This window comes from Embiotoca jacksoni, unplaced genomic scaffold (assembly GCF_022577435.1).
Source record: "Embiotoca jacksoni isolate LCO1_2020_lvr unplaced genomic scaffold, fEmbJac1.0.p SCAF_23, whole genome shotgun sequence".
Taxonomy (NCBI): Eukaryota; Metazoa; Chordata; class Actinopteri; family Embiotocidae; genus Embiotoca; species Embiotoca jacksoni.
The window spans coordinates 7943471-7960376 of record NW_027185374.1 but is presented as its reverse complement, the minus strand read 5'-3'; the positions used below and the strand labels follow the sequence as shown (position 1 = coordinate 7960376).

The window sequence follows — 16906 nt, the reverse complement described above, 5'->3', positions numbered from 1 at the left end:
TGCAGTTTTTTTTTTTTTTTTATATGTTTCTGTCTCTGCGTGTGGGGGAGCTGCTGTTTTGGCAAGGCCTTCACCCTGGCCATGCTCCAATGCAAGAGAGAGCGAAAGAGAAGCTCTTGGGATGATTCTTTCTCTGTAGTTGACTCATTAGGACTCCGGCACCTGGGCTGTTGTACCCACTGAGGCCTAAACTCTTTAATATCCTCTCGAAGCTCTAGTTTGCACTTTCTTTCTTTCTTTTGTATTTGTCATTTTCAACTTGCATTTTCATCTTTGTTTCACATTATTCTTTGTTTTCTTTGAATCCTTTTTATGTGTTTGAAAGCACCCCTTAATTCTAAGCATCACATTCAGGCCTTTTATTTCTCTAAACCCAGCATGGTGTCCTTGCTAAGGCAATAAGAATGAAAATGGAAGAATTCGCACCGCACAGACCATCAGCCTCTGTGTCACATCTGAGAGTGCTGTTCATTACATGCTAGGTGACTGGCAGAAATTGTTGGATTGGCAATTGCTGCTTTCTTCAGATTACATTTTCTTTGATTGCTGAGCACTTATTTAACATTTAGGCAGGTAAATGGGGAAAGCACATGATGGAACAAAGCTCAAGTCAACAAAGAGCGGCATGAGGCCATCAACACTGTCCTGAGGCGACGTGGGTTTTCTCCTGTGCATTCCTCTCCATTTATGTATCTTGTGCTGCTACTTTTTAGTCAGGTTGCATACTTGTACTTGTTCATCAGTTTTTTAGAATTACATCGAAGATGCCATGTTTATTTTACTAGTTTTAAAGCTATATTAAAAAGCAAATCATCATGCCACTTCTCCCTCACTGGCAATGAACATTTCTGAGATAGTTGTGTGTGATAATAAACGGTTGACAGAAAGATAAATCTTTTTGCTAAACTCTCACTGCTGTATTTACTACTCTTAATATCATGCCTACTTTTACTGCTGACATTTCCACTTGTTGCAAATGAAATCATGCCACGCTTTAATAGATAGATTTCTTTGAAATAGGTGAAAAACTAGTTTCATGTCTAATATCACCGGCTGTAGACAAGCTTCAGTTTTCCTTTTATGTTTAAGTCTTGTGCGACTAAATGCATTTCACCAACCGTATATTTAAATAGAAGCCATGCTTTCAGCTGTAGTAGATCCAGTGCCATAACTATATACAGTGATAGTTAGATTATCTCAAGCCAGTTTGAGGTTTCTGCTAGTTTTCATACGATACTGAGATGAAACTGTTGTATGCTCAAGAAATGTTTAAACTCTGAAGAACTAAGGGGCGCATTCAGACTTCTCACCACCACTGCTGCTAGCGATTTTTCTGTAGGATGCAGGCTCTCTTTGGAAGTCTACAATGGGAACATATTGATTGTTGGTCTCACTGATGGGAGGGAATTGAATTGAATATTGCTTCATGTGGATTCATATTTAGCTGTTTTGCAGTTTGCTCATCTTATAATTGGATATATTATTTGTTAGAATTTTATCATCATAATTTTGGGGTATGGGCACTTTGACCCTGACCATGACCCTAGCATGATATTTCAAGCTATTTCTGCGATTATGATAGTCGTGTTAATATGACAAAATACTGAAGAATATTTTATTATTAATTTAAAGAAGATACAATTTTAACAAAAGACAATGTTATTGTTATTTGTCAGCCTGAATATAAGAATTTGCCGTCATAATTCACTCAAAATAAACACATTACCATCGTTTGTTGTGCATGTGATCTTTTGGAAACAAACCACTTCCAAAATACTGTGAGTGAGCCAATGTTTGTTGTTGCTGTGTGTCCGTTACACACACAACATACATTTGACTGCGACATGAATTATTAAAAAAAAAAAAAATCCAATTAGAAACCAACAATACTGTCATAGATGATGTTATATGGCACACCCCTAATGGACATGCTGCAGTATATGGTGCTTTAAGTGATTTGGCTATCTCTGAGAGGGTTGTTTCACCCTCTGGCACGGCGAACACAGTGACAGCTGCTGTCTCAGCTCCAAACCTCAGCAGGGAACAGGCAGCATCCCTCTCTAGCCAAAACTGACACTACAGGCTCGAGTCCAACTACACAGCTTCCCTCCCTCCCTCCCTTAACAGCCATTCACTCTGCTTAGATTGACTTCCTGCTCGATGGAAGACCAGGGGAAATTGCTTGAACGTGTGATTGTAAGAGCAATATACCTGCAGTTAGAAAGAGCGCTGTAACAGTTTTTGGGATGTGTTCGAGGTATCACAGTAGTAACTGCTTCCACAGCGGGTGGAATGTGAATGTTCCCACTGCTGCTTTACTCTGAGGACATGATTATTACTGCATCAAAAACAACGAGTGTAATAAATAACAGTGATGTCAGTGATAAGGAGCAGTGATAGGTTTTATGATGTGTCCAACATGATTTAAAGGGCTAGTTTGTTTTTATTGGGGTTGTGTGAGGTAATCTGCAGTAGTAGTAGTAGTTTGGAGAAGATACGGAGGCGAAGCATTGTGTTGTTATGGAGGTTTCACAAAATATGTGAATTTAATCGTTTAATTTAAGAACTACTCGTTCAAGCCATCAAATTTTATACTCGCTTTCAGAGATTTTTCTTCTACAGAAAAGTAATGCAGCGATATGGGAACGGTGCATCGTTCAAAACTGCTCATTTGGAGAACATGTCTGCAGTTTTGTTTTACAGTTGCTCCAGCCTGTCATCCATTCAATTCTCTCCTCTGTATCCCTCTTTTTAACAATTCGTCGACACACACATTTCTGCCATCCTCCCCTTGTGTCAACACCCCTGCAGCCTTTATGATGATGAAAATACTGATAATCATTACCTGCTGTGTGCTACATAGATTTTGACTGACTTGAGCTCCCCTACTGTCTTCCTTGTTTTTAACTCGGTGCCTCCTTTTTTTTTTTTTTACTCTCTTCTGAGGAGAGAGCGCACAATCCATAGAGAGGCTAAGAAAGGGAACAAAAGGCAGTGCAGAGAGAACAAACATGCCACGGCGAAGGGAGAGGATCGATGTGAATGACAGATGGGGTGGGGAGGGTGGGGGTTGGGGGGTATGAAGAGGAAAGTTGGTGCTTAGTCAGCAACGGGGATTCCTGTCGGGAGCTGCCTTAAGCTCTAACACAGAGCTGTGCTGGGATCTGTGAATCCCACTGCAACCGCCCATATAGATGCATACTAGAAATGAGGTTTGCTACCGCAAGACTTATACTGAATATCTGTATGCCCATACTGTATTGTCATTAATCAGATAAATATAAAGATGAAGAAAATGGTTTAAAAAGAAAACTCTACTGTAACAGCAAGGTTCAAAGTAAGTTAGATACAAGCTAAACAATGGATAGCTTTAGTATGTTTGCAGTCCGAGCAATATATGATATGATTTCTGGGTAGATGCTCAGCCTTCTTATTCTTGCTGTGGATTTATGTTTTCCCACTCAGTTATTGTTTTGACTGTAAATTTGCAGATAAATTCATATAACTGCACAGTAAAACATGTTACAGGAATCTAGTGGCATCATCTTTGCTTTATTCATCAAAGGGACATAAATACTTAAGTGTTTTATAATTTTAAGTTAATTCAACTCAAAGTCTCTAGTTTTTCTTCAGAACTTGGAAACATGCGATATTCTTACTAGAGGTTTTTTTTGTCTTAAAAAGATGAGTTGAGCAAACTCCCTGGGTTGATTTTACATGGAGCTAAAACTAATAAATGAAAGAATCTTAGTCACAAAAGACAGAGCTACACATCCACTGGACATTTTGTAATATTCAGCCATCGAAAAGAAGAGCCTTACATTAGAAGAGGGGTCTGATTGCAAGGCTTAGAAATATGTTAGTGAATGGTTTTATTTACCAACACACTCATTCCTTTCTTCAAACACAGGTGAGAAATATATTCCAGAGGACCTACGGGGAGGTAGTAACGCTGTGCCCTCCAGGAGAAGAGGAGAAGAAAAACTTCTTCTCTAACCTGCTGCTGGTTCAAGCCACCAGACCTCCACCACACCTCAGGAATATGGGTATGTGCTCTATCTGCTTATACATCCACTTGCTGGAGGAGACAGCCATGACTCATCTCTGCTGTCTGTCCTAGAGGGCAGTGTTGTCCACGTGTACTTGTTTCTTCTGAGCGCTGTTTTCAACCGTTCCCACAATCCTTTTTGGATGCAGTGTAAGTTAGAGGAGCAGAGGTTATTTGATTGGTATGTTTGAGAGATCCTGCTCTGTGTGCACCCAATTTATATTTGCAGACCAGAATTTAGTAATTGCCGTGTTCAGAATTGATTTCATTTCACCCCAGATTGAGCAGTTGAAACATACACGTGGTGCACACTAGTGTCAGATCGCCCCTCTGTGAAACCTGTGATTCCTGGACATCTCTATCACTCACCTGCATAAAAATCAGACCCCGCCTCAATCACATCCATATCCACCTCTCCAGCTACCCCCTGCCATTACCCAATGTTCAGAGCTTCCGCAGCCCTGCATTCCAGTTCAGTGCGAGAGAACTGTCCACCCAGACTTATAAATGGAAATGGTACTGTGTTCAGCTGCCGATTTCTCATTGATGCAAGGCAGGGTTTCTCGGCTTCACTCACTCTGTGCTCTTCAGGGGTTCCTGCCTTACAAAGACAGCAGTCCGACTTCCAGCAGAGAGGCCAGTCGAAAAGCATGAAGGGAAATTGCTGTGACAGGGCCCAGCCGCGATTAAGCGTAATTAGAATCAGGGCTTGGATTGCTGCTAGGGAGTGAAGCGGCCTTAGGTGCTGTACAGTCTTCTTAACGATGTCGGCAGATGCCTTGGGCAAGCACTGGAACCCTTGGAGAGAAGGAGCGGATATCTGCTTGCCTTGCTTCATCACCCTGCCACTGGCCAGAGGCTATTCCTTGGTGTATTTCAAAATCTGTGTTTGTGAAGGAGCATAACTGCAAAAAAAAAAAAAAAAATTCTCCAGCCGAAATAATCTTAGAGCATATTTTTCTTTCCCGGGGTAAGTTTTTTTTTTTTTTTTATAGGTTAAAAAAATGATTCTTGACCTTTTTTTTTTAGGTTAAAAAAAAAAAGGGTCAAGAATCATGCTTGAGATGGGGCTGTCTGGCTTCTCTCTTTCAAGTTGGATGGAATCTGGGTGAAAACTTAATATAGTTGGTATAGTCCTCTGTTTTTGCATCTCACTTTTCTCACATCTCTCCCAACAGAGAGGCGTCGAGAGGTGCTGCCGTTGGCAGAGGCTCCAGGCCCGAGAGTCCTGTCGGCAGAGGAACAGCATCGCCTGGCTGAACAGGAGGAGAACACATTACGGGAGCTCCGGCTCTTTCTCAGGGATGTGACCAAGCGCCTGGCCACTGACAAACGTTTTAACATCTTCAGCAAGCCGGTTGACATTGAGGAGGTGAAGAGGAATAGATTAAGGATAGATTAAGTATCTCTTTGACAAAGCTGGTTTCTGGCCTGTATTAAAATTAATTTGTGTCTGTGTGTCAGGTGTCCGACTACCTGGAGGTGATAAGGCAGCCGATGGATCTATCCACTGTCATGACAAAGATTGACACCCACAAGTATTTGACTGTCAAGGACTTCCTGATGGACATTGACCTCATCTGCAGTAATGCTTTAGAATACAATCCCGACAAGGATCCTGGAGGTGAGCATCAAAATACGTGGACATGCTCATGAATACACACACACACACATGCATGTAATGTATGACACCAAATGCATTTGTACACATTTCACATCCTCACCCTCCAACAGACACGTGCCACCATTAGAGTTGCCCCCTGAAATACAGAATCACATTAAGGCTCCAAGTTGTGAGTCAGGACTGTCACTGGACAGGGACCCCAAAATCGGCCTCCGCACCCACCCAAATGTACATCAGCCCTCTTAGCAGGCCACCACGAGTGTAGCTTAGATGGAGGTGGTAGGGGACACAGGGTTGGGTGGTTGGTTGTGAGGCCCAGACTAGGGGGTGTTTTTGAGAGCCTCAGTTCCTGCCGGCTGCAGCCTCCAACAGGGGAGGTTTGTGGGGGCTGACACGGGGGGGGGATGAGAGGGTCAGGCATCAGTGGACAGAAATATGTTGGGAGACCCTCACGGAAGTCACAGGGAGAGCAAAGGTTGGCATCACCTCTGCTGCGCGATAGATCCTCGGCAAAGGAGAGCGCTCTGCGGATTCTCTGATTACCAGATAATGAATCTTTGTATCGAACAGCCAAATCTGATTTGACCGACAAATTTGTGAGTCGGGTACAGACCTGCATTTATATCGGCACAATCATAACACCAATGTAAAAACAAATAGCCTTTTTGTACTAAGCCAGGCGAAGTAGCACAGCGCTGGCTCCTAATCAGCACACATCTTATGTCGTTATTGAGCTTCCCTTATACCCTCGGTAGGAAAGCAAAATAGTACATTTTCCCAAAAGCTGTAGAATTGATTTAACCCACAACTCACTCCTAATATTATCCCTGCAACTGCACTGAATATCTATTAAAAAAAAAAAAAAAGATAGAATTCAGATTTTTTTTTTTTTCTAATGTTATGGCCCTTAATAAATAAGTCAGCATTTTACTGTCTAAGTAGATGTGACAGTGTGTTTCTGTAGTTATCGTTGTGTTCCATTAGACCACCCCATTGCAACTTAAAACTAATTCGATTTCGCACTAAGTGACTTATGAAGATGGCTTCAAGGCAGTAAAATTACAAAACTTTAAGATGGTTTTCTGCAACTTGGAAATTCAAATGAAGTGCGGTGCATACAGCCCCCTCTGAAAATAGCATTTCCACAGTGTAATTCACACTCTGTAGCTGTGGAAGGCTGTGTATGCATAAAAATTTAATTGCGTCTCTTGCAACTGGAACCGTTCTTTACCCAATCTTCGTTCCCATCTCCGCACCTCGTCGAAACTTCTAATGTGAAGAGCTATGTATACAGTGTGTGTCCATTTAGCAATTAACATGAGAAAAAGGAATAAAGTCTGCAAGAGCTTGCTGGAAAGAAAAAAAGTGCTACTAGATTCCTCAACATGATGTATACAGTAGGCCTGCTTCAGAACATTCAATGAATACGATGATTTTAATTTATGCCTTGTGTGTTTAGCTGCTTCGGTTCCCCCTGCAGGAATCGAGCTGCCTGATACTAATGGGAAGCAATTCTCTGCCCAAATGAATAAATCATATCTCTGTCTTTGCTGGCCAGTGCCTGGGTCATTTGTTGGAATGCAGGGTCTACAAATGATACACCAAAGGGGAAAAAAAAGCAATTAAGCAGTTTAATAAAGAAGACCTAACGAAGCCTCTTGCCTACTAGTCCAGCGAATGGCTCTGGGAATATGGCCCGCACCCTGTACAATTACGCTGCTGGGGAAGTTCTCAAAGTGCTGGGAAATAACCTCATTATCCCTCAGTGGTCTGTTTCTCCTTGTCCTTCACGCCAACTTTATCGCTAAGTCCTTCCATGTGCAGTCATGTCGCCTCCCTTGTCTTTTACCTCGCCACCTTGCTAAATAATTACTTTATGTTAAAAAGGGTGATATCTCTGTGATCCACAATGCGGATCAGTGTCAAAAATACTTGCTTGAGGGAAATGGCGATAACAACCCTTTAACTATGAAAGAAGGCGTAAGCAACAGCGCTGTATGTCAGTGTGCTCTTGTCTGCTTTAGATGCGGCGGTTAGGCAGGGCCCCATAAGGCTGCTGATGAGCTCTCGGCATTCCCGCCTGGCCTTTCACACCTCTTCCACTGACGGGCATTTTTGCCCTTACAGAGCACGTGCATGTACACACACAGACATCCTCTATCTGTAGAGCAGCGCGGGCACACACCCAAATTGCCTCCATTGCAATTAAGTAGCCATCTTCCAATTAGACAAAGAAAGCTGGCAGATTGTGACCCCTCCGCCACTCTATGCCTGAACTGTTCTGCCGCTGCCTGCCGTAATGAGAGGCGGCCTGTTTACAGTGGCTCTGCTTTTACCCTGCATCTTTATTTTCCCTCTACGGATGCGGGAGTGGGAGGGCGGGGGGGGGGGGGGGGGAATTTAATGATGTCGTGGTACATCTGAAGGGAAAGAGGTGGAAGGAGTATGAAACATAACGAGTGTGTATTTTTCAAAGACGGCATGTATTGTATACCTGCCTGTGTGCGCATGTGTGCGCCCACCTATTGTCTTAAATGTGTGAAGTGGTGCTCTTTCATGCATGTCTGTGTTCTGCCTGCCAACATTTCTCACCAAAGCCAGCTCTTTCCTTTTATTAATACTGTGGGAAAATGCTACAGTCCCCTTTCTCACAGACGCAGTGGACGGCTCGCTATTGAGTCTTTGCCTTACATGCATGATGGGGTGTGGATGGTGTTGATGGCTTGGAAGAAAAGTAACACATATTTTAAAATGCCGTGGCAGAGATGCTGGTAGATGTCCGTGTTACACACAGGGCAATGCCCTTGGAATATACGTGCACGCACGTTTTGTGTCTCGTGACTTTAGCGTTCATGTTTCACTGTCTCCTCCCTCCTCAGACAAGGTGATCAGGCACCGAGCATGCAGCTTAAAGGACACAGCCCATGCTATATTTGCCGCCGAGCTGGACCCCGAGTTCGACCGCATGTGCGAAGACATCAAGGAGGCGCGCAGAAAGAGGGGTAAGAACTCCATTTTAACAAAGTAGAGCAAGATGAAAACAAGGAAAACATTTGCATTTCCAAACATCCTAAATCAGCACTTAGCTGCTTATTAAAAAGCTCATTTTGCAAGTTGATAAACATATAAGTCATACTTGATAAATAGCTGTTATTTTATCTGCACGGCTAATTCCTATAAAGGGATGGTCTTCATTATATTCAGCAGACCTCTACCACCACTGAAAAGTCTAATTTGTTTATCTAAATACGTAGATATTTTGGGAGAATACTCACTCGGATGAATAATGGACCCGAGCCAGTCCACGTTGGCTGTGTAGTTCCCAGCCTGCCCGCTCTCACTGTCTCATTTTTGTGGAAAGTCTTTGATAAATTGTTTCAGAGAATATAAACTCGCTTTTAGGGGGGGGGGGGGACCTCTGTAGGGTAGCCCTGTAGTGTTTGATACTGTCAGTGCAGAGTATGTGGCACAGAAAGGAGTGATGCCTGAGGCTCCATTGTTTCAGACGGTACCTTCTGTGCTAGCTGTCTGCCTGATGCTCCGTGTTCGTACGCTCACCAAACAGCCCCAAGCAAAGCCGGGTGGACGGAGGTTAAATCTAAATTAGGCTTATGCACACAGAAGCACACATGCAGTGTAGTGAACTGATACACTTAAGATAAGTATTGGTTTTTTATGGAACTTGTCAAATATTAAAGGTGTATAATTATATGCAAATAATCCTGTTGCTTTGCTTGCACACATGGGAAAGGCTAATTAGCACATCTCTTTACATGCCCATGTTACAGTGCTCTCTGTTACCCATGCAAGTAGCCACTAAAGATTATTTATACATTTTTTTTTTTGTCCAAAAAAACAACATGTCTGAGAGCATGTGCAAGCAGATGAGATGCCATTTGGATATTCAACAGGATTTATAGTACATCATACCCACTACACTATTTATCTCTCAATACACTTAAGATTTGTTTTATTTATTTAACGAGCTTCTGGAAACAAAACTGTTTTCATACATCAAAAGCACAATTTTATCATCAGCCTCATTCATGCCCCAATAAATATTCTGTCTTTACCATTCAAGGTGATGCTGCTGACACTCAAGCCTCCGTTCCTGTTCTCACCCATTCTGTGTGCTTTTTGGATATATTTTTAGAAATGATTATGGCTACCGCCACAAAGCCGATGAGTCAAATAAAATGTCGGAGACCCCTCGATCGATTGAGATTCTTCAAGATGAGTCTTTCCCCCCCCCCCCCCCTTTTACTGTTATTTAAGGGTGAGGGTTATTTTACACACAACTTTGAACATCGGCATTGAACCCCGCCTCCCTCTGGAGGAGGGAGAGGAGTTGGGGATGAGCAACGCACAGAGCCGACCAGGGCGAAGCTGCTGCGCCGCTGAGTTTAAAGTTCAGTGTTTCAGGCATGGACCGGGTGTTGCTGGATGTTGACGCCGCACTGGCCTCCGTGCGCACCCGTTATCATGTTGGTCTGCTGTCGGAGGCGGCCGCTTGGAGTGCTTTGCTTCGGTGGAGGTGGTTGGGGACACAGGCTTGTCCGATCGGGAGCGAGACCCAGATTAGTGCACGCTTTTGACTGTTACACCAGTCTCGCAAAGGCAATATCTGGTGCCGTCCGGTTGACGCCTCCACCATGGGGGGGTCTGCTGGTGTAAACAGGGGCAACAAGAGGCCCAGGTGGCGGCAGAGTCGTGCACCACCTGTATGGAAGTCCACGAGAGAGCGACGGAGGGCGACGGGTCGAGCCCTTCCTAAGCCAGAGGAAGGGGGGAAGCCGATGGCCAAGCAACACCTCTGTTGTACGCTGCCCAAAAAGGACCAGACGTTAGACCCTCTGCGTTCCGAAGACAAAGAAGAGTGCGCTGCCAATTTTCTGATTTACATAATCTGTATGACAAAAAGCAAAAAAAAAAAGGAACGAATTAGTGTTTGGCAATGTCTCCCAAACCGGCATGTGATGATAATGGGATGGTGGTTGCCACGTCCCGTGTGAGTCTGCCGAGCGCAGCTGAACCCGTCTGTACTGAACCGTAATCAAGATGTCGGGCTCACATCGTGATAGCTGCCAGCCATTGATAATGGCATCATCCATCAGCCCAATCCTACAACGGATAAGTGAATCTTTATATTGAACAGACAAATCAGATTCCCTTGACAAAACTCTGGTCAGGTCGGGCACAGCCTTAGAAATGTTGAACAACAGCAGTATATTGAGGGTTTGCACGAGAAGACCTTTCTCTTTTAGAACATGACCTACTGTATACACCGAGGGCCTGTTGACATCTGACTCAAACCTATGAAGCCTGAGTTTTCCATGTCAAACAGGAAACCGATCAAAGAAAGCAATTTTCACATGTTGCCCTGTTGCTTTTGATTTCCTCTTTTTCCAACTAAAAGCACAGGATGCTAAATGAATATTGCAGGAGCAGAAGTCAAGTACCTGAGAGGAAGAATACAGCAGCGTAAATATTTCATCTTCCAGTCAAGGTCCTGCTATAAAGCTATCAATTAGCCCAGCGCTGCATGATGTCCGGTTGCAGCAGGACTCATCTGGGGGGATTTTTCTCCCCCGTGACGAGATGAAAGGAGCTGTGATAAATTTGGCTGAAAACTTAAATATCACTTGATGTCAGAGTTGAAATGTCTCATTTTTCAGGGGTTTGCATGTCTCCACGCTCCAGTTCGGCTTTTCATTCCTGTCACACTCAAGCTGCGAGCGAAACATGTAACCATTGCAAATGTGATCTTTGTAGTTTTTATATTAATATCGGGGCTGAGTGACATGCAGCTGTACCTCGCAAGGCATATCACAAGCCTTTGGTCATCTTTGTCTGTCAGATCACATCTTTTTCAGTGTGTTTCCTTGTCGTTATGTGTTTTACACACCACATCCACATCCCCACTGACACTCTACACTGCCAGCAGTGTTTCAGAGGTGTTTTCACAGTTACACACAGCACAGAGAGTATTGTCTGTTGTCAATAACTGATCCTCTGTGGCCACCGCAGATTTCCAGACACCAGCTCAGCTGACGGCAGCCCCGGGTACCGTGGCAACCAGGAAGCACCACAGTGCAGGAGAGGAGCAGGCAAGGAGCAGCATTCAGGGCGAGGCCACTGACAGACAGTGCACCACTAGTGAGTATTCAAATTGTCTTTCAGGCCGCACAGACTCAGTGCAACACCACTTGAACAGGGTGGCTGACGAAATCTACAGCGATCATACATACCTCCATCTTTCATACCACACACACACACACACACACACACACACACACACACACACACACACACACACACCTTGCATGAGATACACACCTCTCAAACAAATGCAGAACAACTCAAACTCAAAACTTTGACTCTTTCTCACTCACCTTGTTTTTTTTATGTTTCTGGCACACCAGCAAGCAGCTGTGTTATATTACAGCAGTACACCAGATGTATGTGATGCCACACACCACACACCTGCCTGCTCACACACACATGCACACAGATACATTTCTCAGCGGTGGAGAAGCAACACAGTGAGCAGCCTCATTAGCAAGGCTGCTCTCTCCTAACTACTCAGAACATGACCACGCCGCCACAGAGCAATTACATGCCCACCTGTGGCAAACGGCAAGTGCCTAAGGGTGAAGGGAGGGCCGGGAATGGGCAGGGGGCCGACTAATGAGGCTGTTACCTGAACAAATCAGAGGTAAGCAGATTTTGCATGTAATCTCATAAAAGAAATGCCCTCTAGCTTTCACCTGGACAAAATATGGAGGGTGAGATGAGTTAGCAGAGACGTTCCCAACAGTCAGGAAATGTACAGAATCCAAGACATAAAAAGGTGTAATATAGAGAAATATCCTCAGACTGAAAAAAAAAAAGAAGAGAAAACTATCAAAACTCTTTTCATTATCAATCCAACTGACAGTTGAATCTTTCTCTTCATAAAACCACTTTATTTGACTTTATGGAAAAGATGTTACAGAAACAAATTTTGTGATAGAAGCTGTCGGCCTTAAATTAAAATGGCCTTTTTGTTGCAGGCAAATTTCTGTGTCCAAGTAGTACAACAGTCCGCCACTAGGTGGTGCTTGTCTCTCATGAGAGTGTTTCCAATGGAACCCTGCTGTGCAGGAAAACCATTTCTTCTCCAGAGGAGATGGTGCTCTCTTCAGAGAGGAGGGCCCACTAGAAGAACTGCGTTGGACTCCATGTCAGGCCACAGTACCTTGTCCTGGTCAGCCTCTAAAAAACTGTTCTATAGTATGCAAGAAATATGTCGACAAAATACATTTTTAATCCCCCAAAGTTGAGTGTAAATTAACAAAGCTTCAACATCACACCCATACCAGTTTCCAAGATTTTTTTTTTTTTTTTTTTTTTTTTTTAACTTGATGGCTGGAGATATACATTTTTTTTTTTACATATTTCAATAATACATTAAGTGCTGGAGCTACATCTGCAGCACTTAATGTATTATTGAAATATGTAATATCTTCTATATCTCCAGCCCTCAAGTCAAAAAAAAAAAAACCAAGATTATATATTACAATTGTACATGAGTCATTAATTACAACCTAAACTGCTATATGGCTGATTCCACATCAGTGATTCACTGCCTTTTTTTTTTTTCATTGTGTCACATGATATTATACAGATGTACTTGATAAACTCATACTTTGGTGTATATTATCAGGTTATATCAATTAGGGCTGCAACTAACAGTTTTTAATTGATAAATAATCCATACTCTTTAATGGCATATCTGTGACAGTGAGACAAATGAAAACAAAGTAAGAAAAGGGTGTTATTAATTAATCCACACACACACCTCTTGTCTTTTTCTTTAAGGGTGACAGTCAACAGTGTATCCTACTTTTAGCTGCAGTCTTTATCTACAAAGCCAAATGTCACAGATGCGGACCACCAATTTAGAAGCTCTTGGGAGAGCTGTTATCAGCCTCCACCAGAGGCTTAATTAATTAGGCTAACTTGGGTGATTAATTTGTGACATTGGCTGCCTGTTCTCACCTGGAGCACCTCAGCAAGGCAGCCATTAGGCTAATTGATCAGAGTCAGTTATGTCGTGAGATATGACACAACCCAGGCACAACACAGGCACAGTTCATGTGGCGGAGGAGATGCAGATCCCCGTACTAATACTGAGCAAGTAAACTGAAATTGCACCCACTGCAGCCAGGTTATTCTGGGGTTGTTGGCTTTTCCCATTACTTGTGCGGAAGGTCAGGACAGTTGAAGGTTAAAGTTATCCTCGATCATTACCTGCAGGGGGGGGAGCCTATCTGGAGCTGTTTTGGTATCTGCTGCTCTATGGGGCTTTTATCTGGGCCACCTCTCTTCCTGCTCCTTCCATCCCTCTTCCCCGTTTGCCTGGAGCTGAGAATTGCTTGTGACATTCAGATATAACGGAGTGGTGACGGGGATGAGATGCACTCTTTGGAACCATGGAGAAAGTTATGTGCAAGGCTTTTTGAGGGCTCGGGGTGTTTCTGAATCCGGTGTTAAAAGCAGTGGGTAAGCCCAGTTGTTTGGATGTGGATGGCCGGGGCAGCTGTTGCCCCTGCTGGGTAGCTCAGCGTTTAGTAATATGGGGAAACCATGCTGCTGTTAATGCACAAGAAAAGGAGGGGTTATGTGGTTTCCATTAACCTGCACGGATAGCTCTGTCATCGTGTCTCCTTCCTTCTTTCCCCTCCCCCCTCTCCTGCCACTCCCTCGCCAGAGCAAAAGAAGACCCAAAGCCCATTACCTGGGCCACAAAGCCCGGGTTCATCCGTAGTGCATCACCACATGGACCTAGTTCATAGAGAGTGTCTTCCTTTCATTCATAATTAAGTCCTCTCCGTTTTCTCATTCACTGATGACGTTTTTCAAGCTAAATCAGCTGAGCCTTTTTTTCTGTTAACTCTCAGGAGGCAAAATCTACAATATGTTGATCTGTTGTTTAACCAGAGATACATTTTTGATTATTCTCTTTTCATACTCAGACTTAAGTGGTATGCTGTTTTTCCACTTAAAAAAACAAAACCTTCCTCAGTGTTTTTTTTTTTTTTTTCTGGTGTGGTTCACCAGTGTTTTTCCATTGGAGGATTGTCCTTATTCAACTGTTGAACTGTTTGTGGAACAAAAGAATAATGGTGCATAATGTGTCCTCAACATAATGTGTCCTCAACATCACTCAGTAGCATGGCCAAGGCAACAGCCCCCCCCCCCCCCCCCCCCACACACACACCCCCCTCACACACGCACACAGACAGACCTGTCCTCATCCTTGGTGTCAATCCATCATAAGACCTTGATGGGATATTTAAAGTCATAATAAACACCCCATTTACCTCCAGCTGAAGTAGTTACTGCATAAAAGAGTGGCCTGGATTTTTTTTTTTTGCTCAGGACAAAAGGACAACAGGCACACAGCTTGGGATGTGCTGTGATGTCACAGGAAAGTGTCAAAGGAAATAGGTTAATAGGAAGGCAATTTTTTTCATTCAGGAAACGCAAAGGTGACAATTGTATTGACTTGATTTTCTCATTTGTGCCTCTTCTGTTTACATGGTTGTGGGACCTTCTGCACCTACAAATGAAGACATTTTCCCTTGAAGCGCATGTGTTTTGCATGCTAGCAGACGCCTATATTATTTCTCTTTGTTTAACCTGCAGCAGCTACAAGCCAGTCGTTGGCATTGTTGCATTTGTAAAGTTTCAAATAAAACATTTCCGTGAAAATTTACTTACATAAATGGCATGTGTACACAAGATTGGCCAATTAACATGAAGGCAAACAAATGCAGAAAAAAAAAAACATACTCAGCCTTTATAACACACCACCAAGGTACACTCAAGCACCGTTTGTCAAGGCACTTGGCAGACAGGTTGTTCAAAGCTTCTTGGAGAGCTCGCCACAGTTCTGTGGATTTAGGCTGTCTCAGTTGCTTCTGATGTAATCCTCCCAGACGGACTTGATGAAGCAGAGATCAAGGCTCTGTGGGTGCCATCCCATCTGCTGTGAGACTCCTTGTTCTTGGTGCTGAAGATGGTTCTTTATGGGTGTGGCAGTATGTTTGTCGTTGATGTCTTGATGCAGACTGAATTTGGGATCCATCCCTTGACTCCCTGATGATATTGCAAGATAAGATAAAATGTCTAAAACTTGTGCACACCACTGCTTGGTATTTGCTTGAATAGATTCCTGTATTCAAATTGGATAGTTTATGTTCAGTAATGTCAGTGGAGATGATGAATCATCATGTTCTGTGGATGCAATATTTTCTCGGCTTCTTCAGGACCAAAGTTTGAACATAGTGGCCAACAACAGAAAACAAAGCATCTTGGCTGAAGTTGAGATGGTGTTGCTGCTACTATTAGTCATTAGAACTGGACATCCATTCTCCACAAGCTGCTGCTCGGATACCGTTCAAAAGCAACCTTGAGTTGCAAACTCTGACACCCTGTGGCGCTCAATAATAAAATCCATGCAAAGCCCTGAGCATAAGCTGCCATTTTGTGGGCACAGATGCCTGTTGGATCATTGTGGCACCAAGCGTGAAATGAATGTAAAATCATCCGTGATGCCTTCTTGTTTCCATTTATTGTTTTGGGGAGGGGGGGGGGGGTGTGCAGATGAGCTGACATCAGTGCGAGTGTCTCTGAAGAGTCGCTCTGTGTATGTGGATCTTTTCACTCGCAGCATACTGTATCACCATGCTGCGTGCTAAGTGTGCACAATTTATAAGGTTGGGTGATGATCCTCTTCACGGGGTTTTAATGTCTGTTTTTTATTGCTATGCAATGCAGATAACCATATATATTATTGTAAACAGCTTATGTTTCTGGCTGAAAGAAATGAGCCTGGAGAGTTGCAGTGGAATGATTGAGCGTCGCTGCTCGGTGCCTCTGTGCATGCCCAATGACTACGAGCTGTGCTGCCTAAGGATGTTAGAAAGGTGATGGGAAGGGAGAGAGAGAATGAGTGAGGGCAGGAAGCTTTTCAGTGCTGGACAGAAAGTGTTATAATGCTGACAGTGCTCAATTATGATAAAGGGTTATTGCCTTTTCAGAAGCTGGGCTTAGTGTTACACAGACAGATTAGGCCGACGGTGAGCATGTAAAATACTGCCACTGCCGAGGTGTCCATGTTGCACAGTGTTTTTGTAATTTCTTATTTGACGCCGCTTTTTTGTTTTTTCCTTCTTCTGATGTCAAAT

At 43.5% G+C, this 16906-nt stretch overlaps 1 protein-coding gene across 2 annotated transcripts in view; it reads left to right on the top strand.

Annotated features, from left to right (window-relative positions):
- atad2b (ATPase family AAA domain containing 2B) overlaps positions 1–16906 on the top strand; it is a 60919-nt gene that overhangs the window by 14262 nt on the left and 29751 nt on the right. For both annotated transcript variants that reach the window (XM_069158582.1, XM_069158581.1), the window contains exons 20-24: positions 3911–4046; positions 5227–5420; positions 5513–5672; positions 8552–8674; positions 11700–11828. In XM_069158582.1, coding sequence (XP_069014683.1) covers positions 3911–4046; positions 5227–5420; positions 5513–5672; positions 8552–8674; positions 11700–11828 — 742 coding nt within the window. The remainder of the gene's footprint in view (positions 1–3910; positions 4047–5226; positions 5421–5512; positions 5673–8551; positions 8675–11699; positions 11829–16906) is intronic.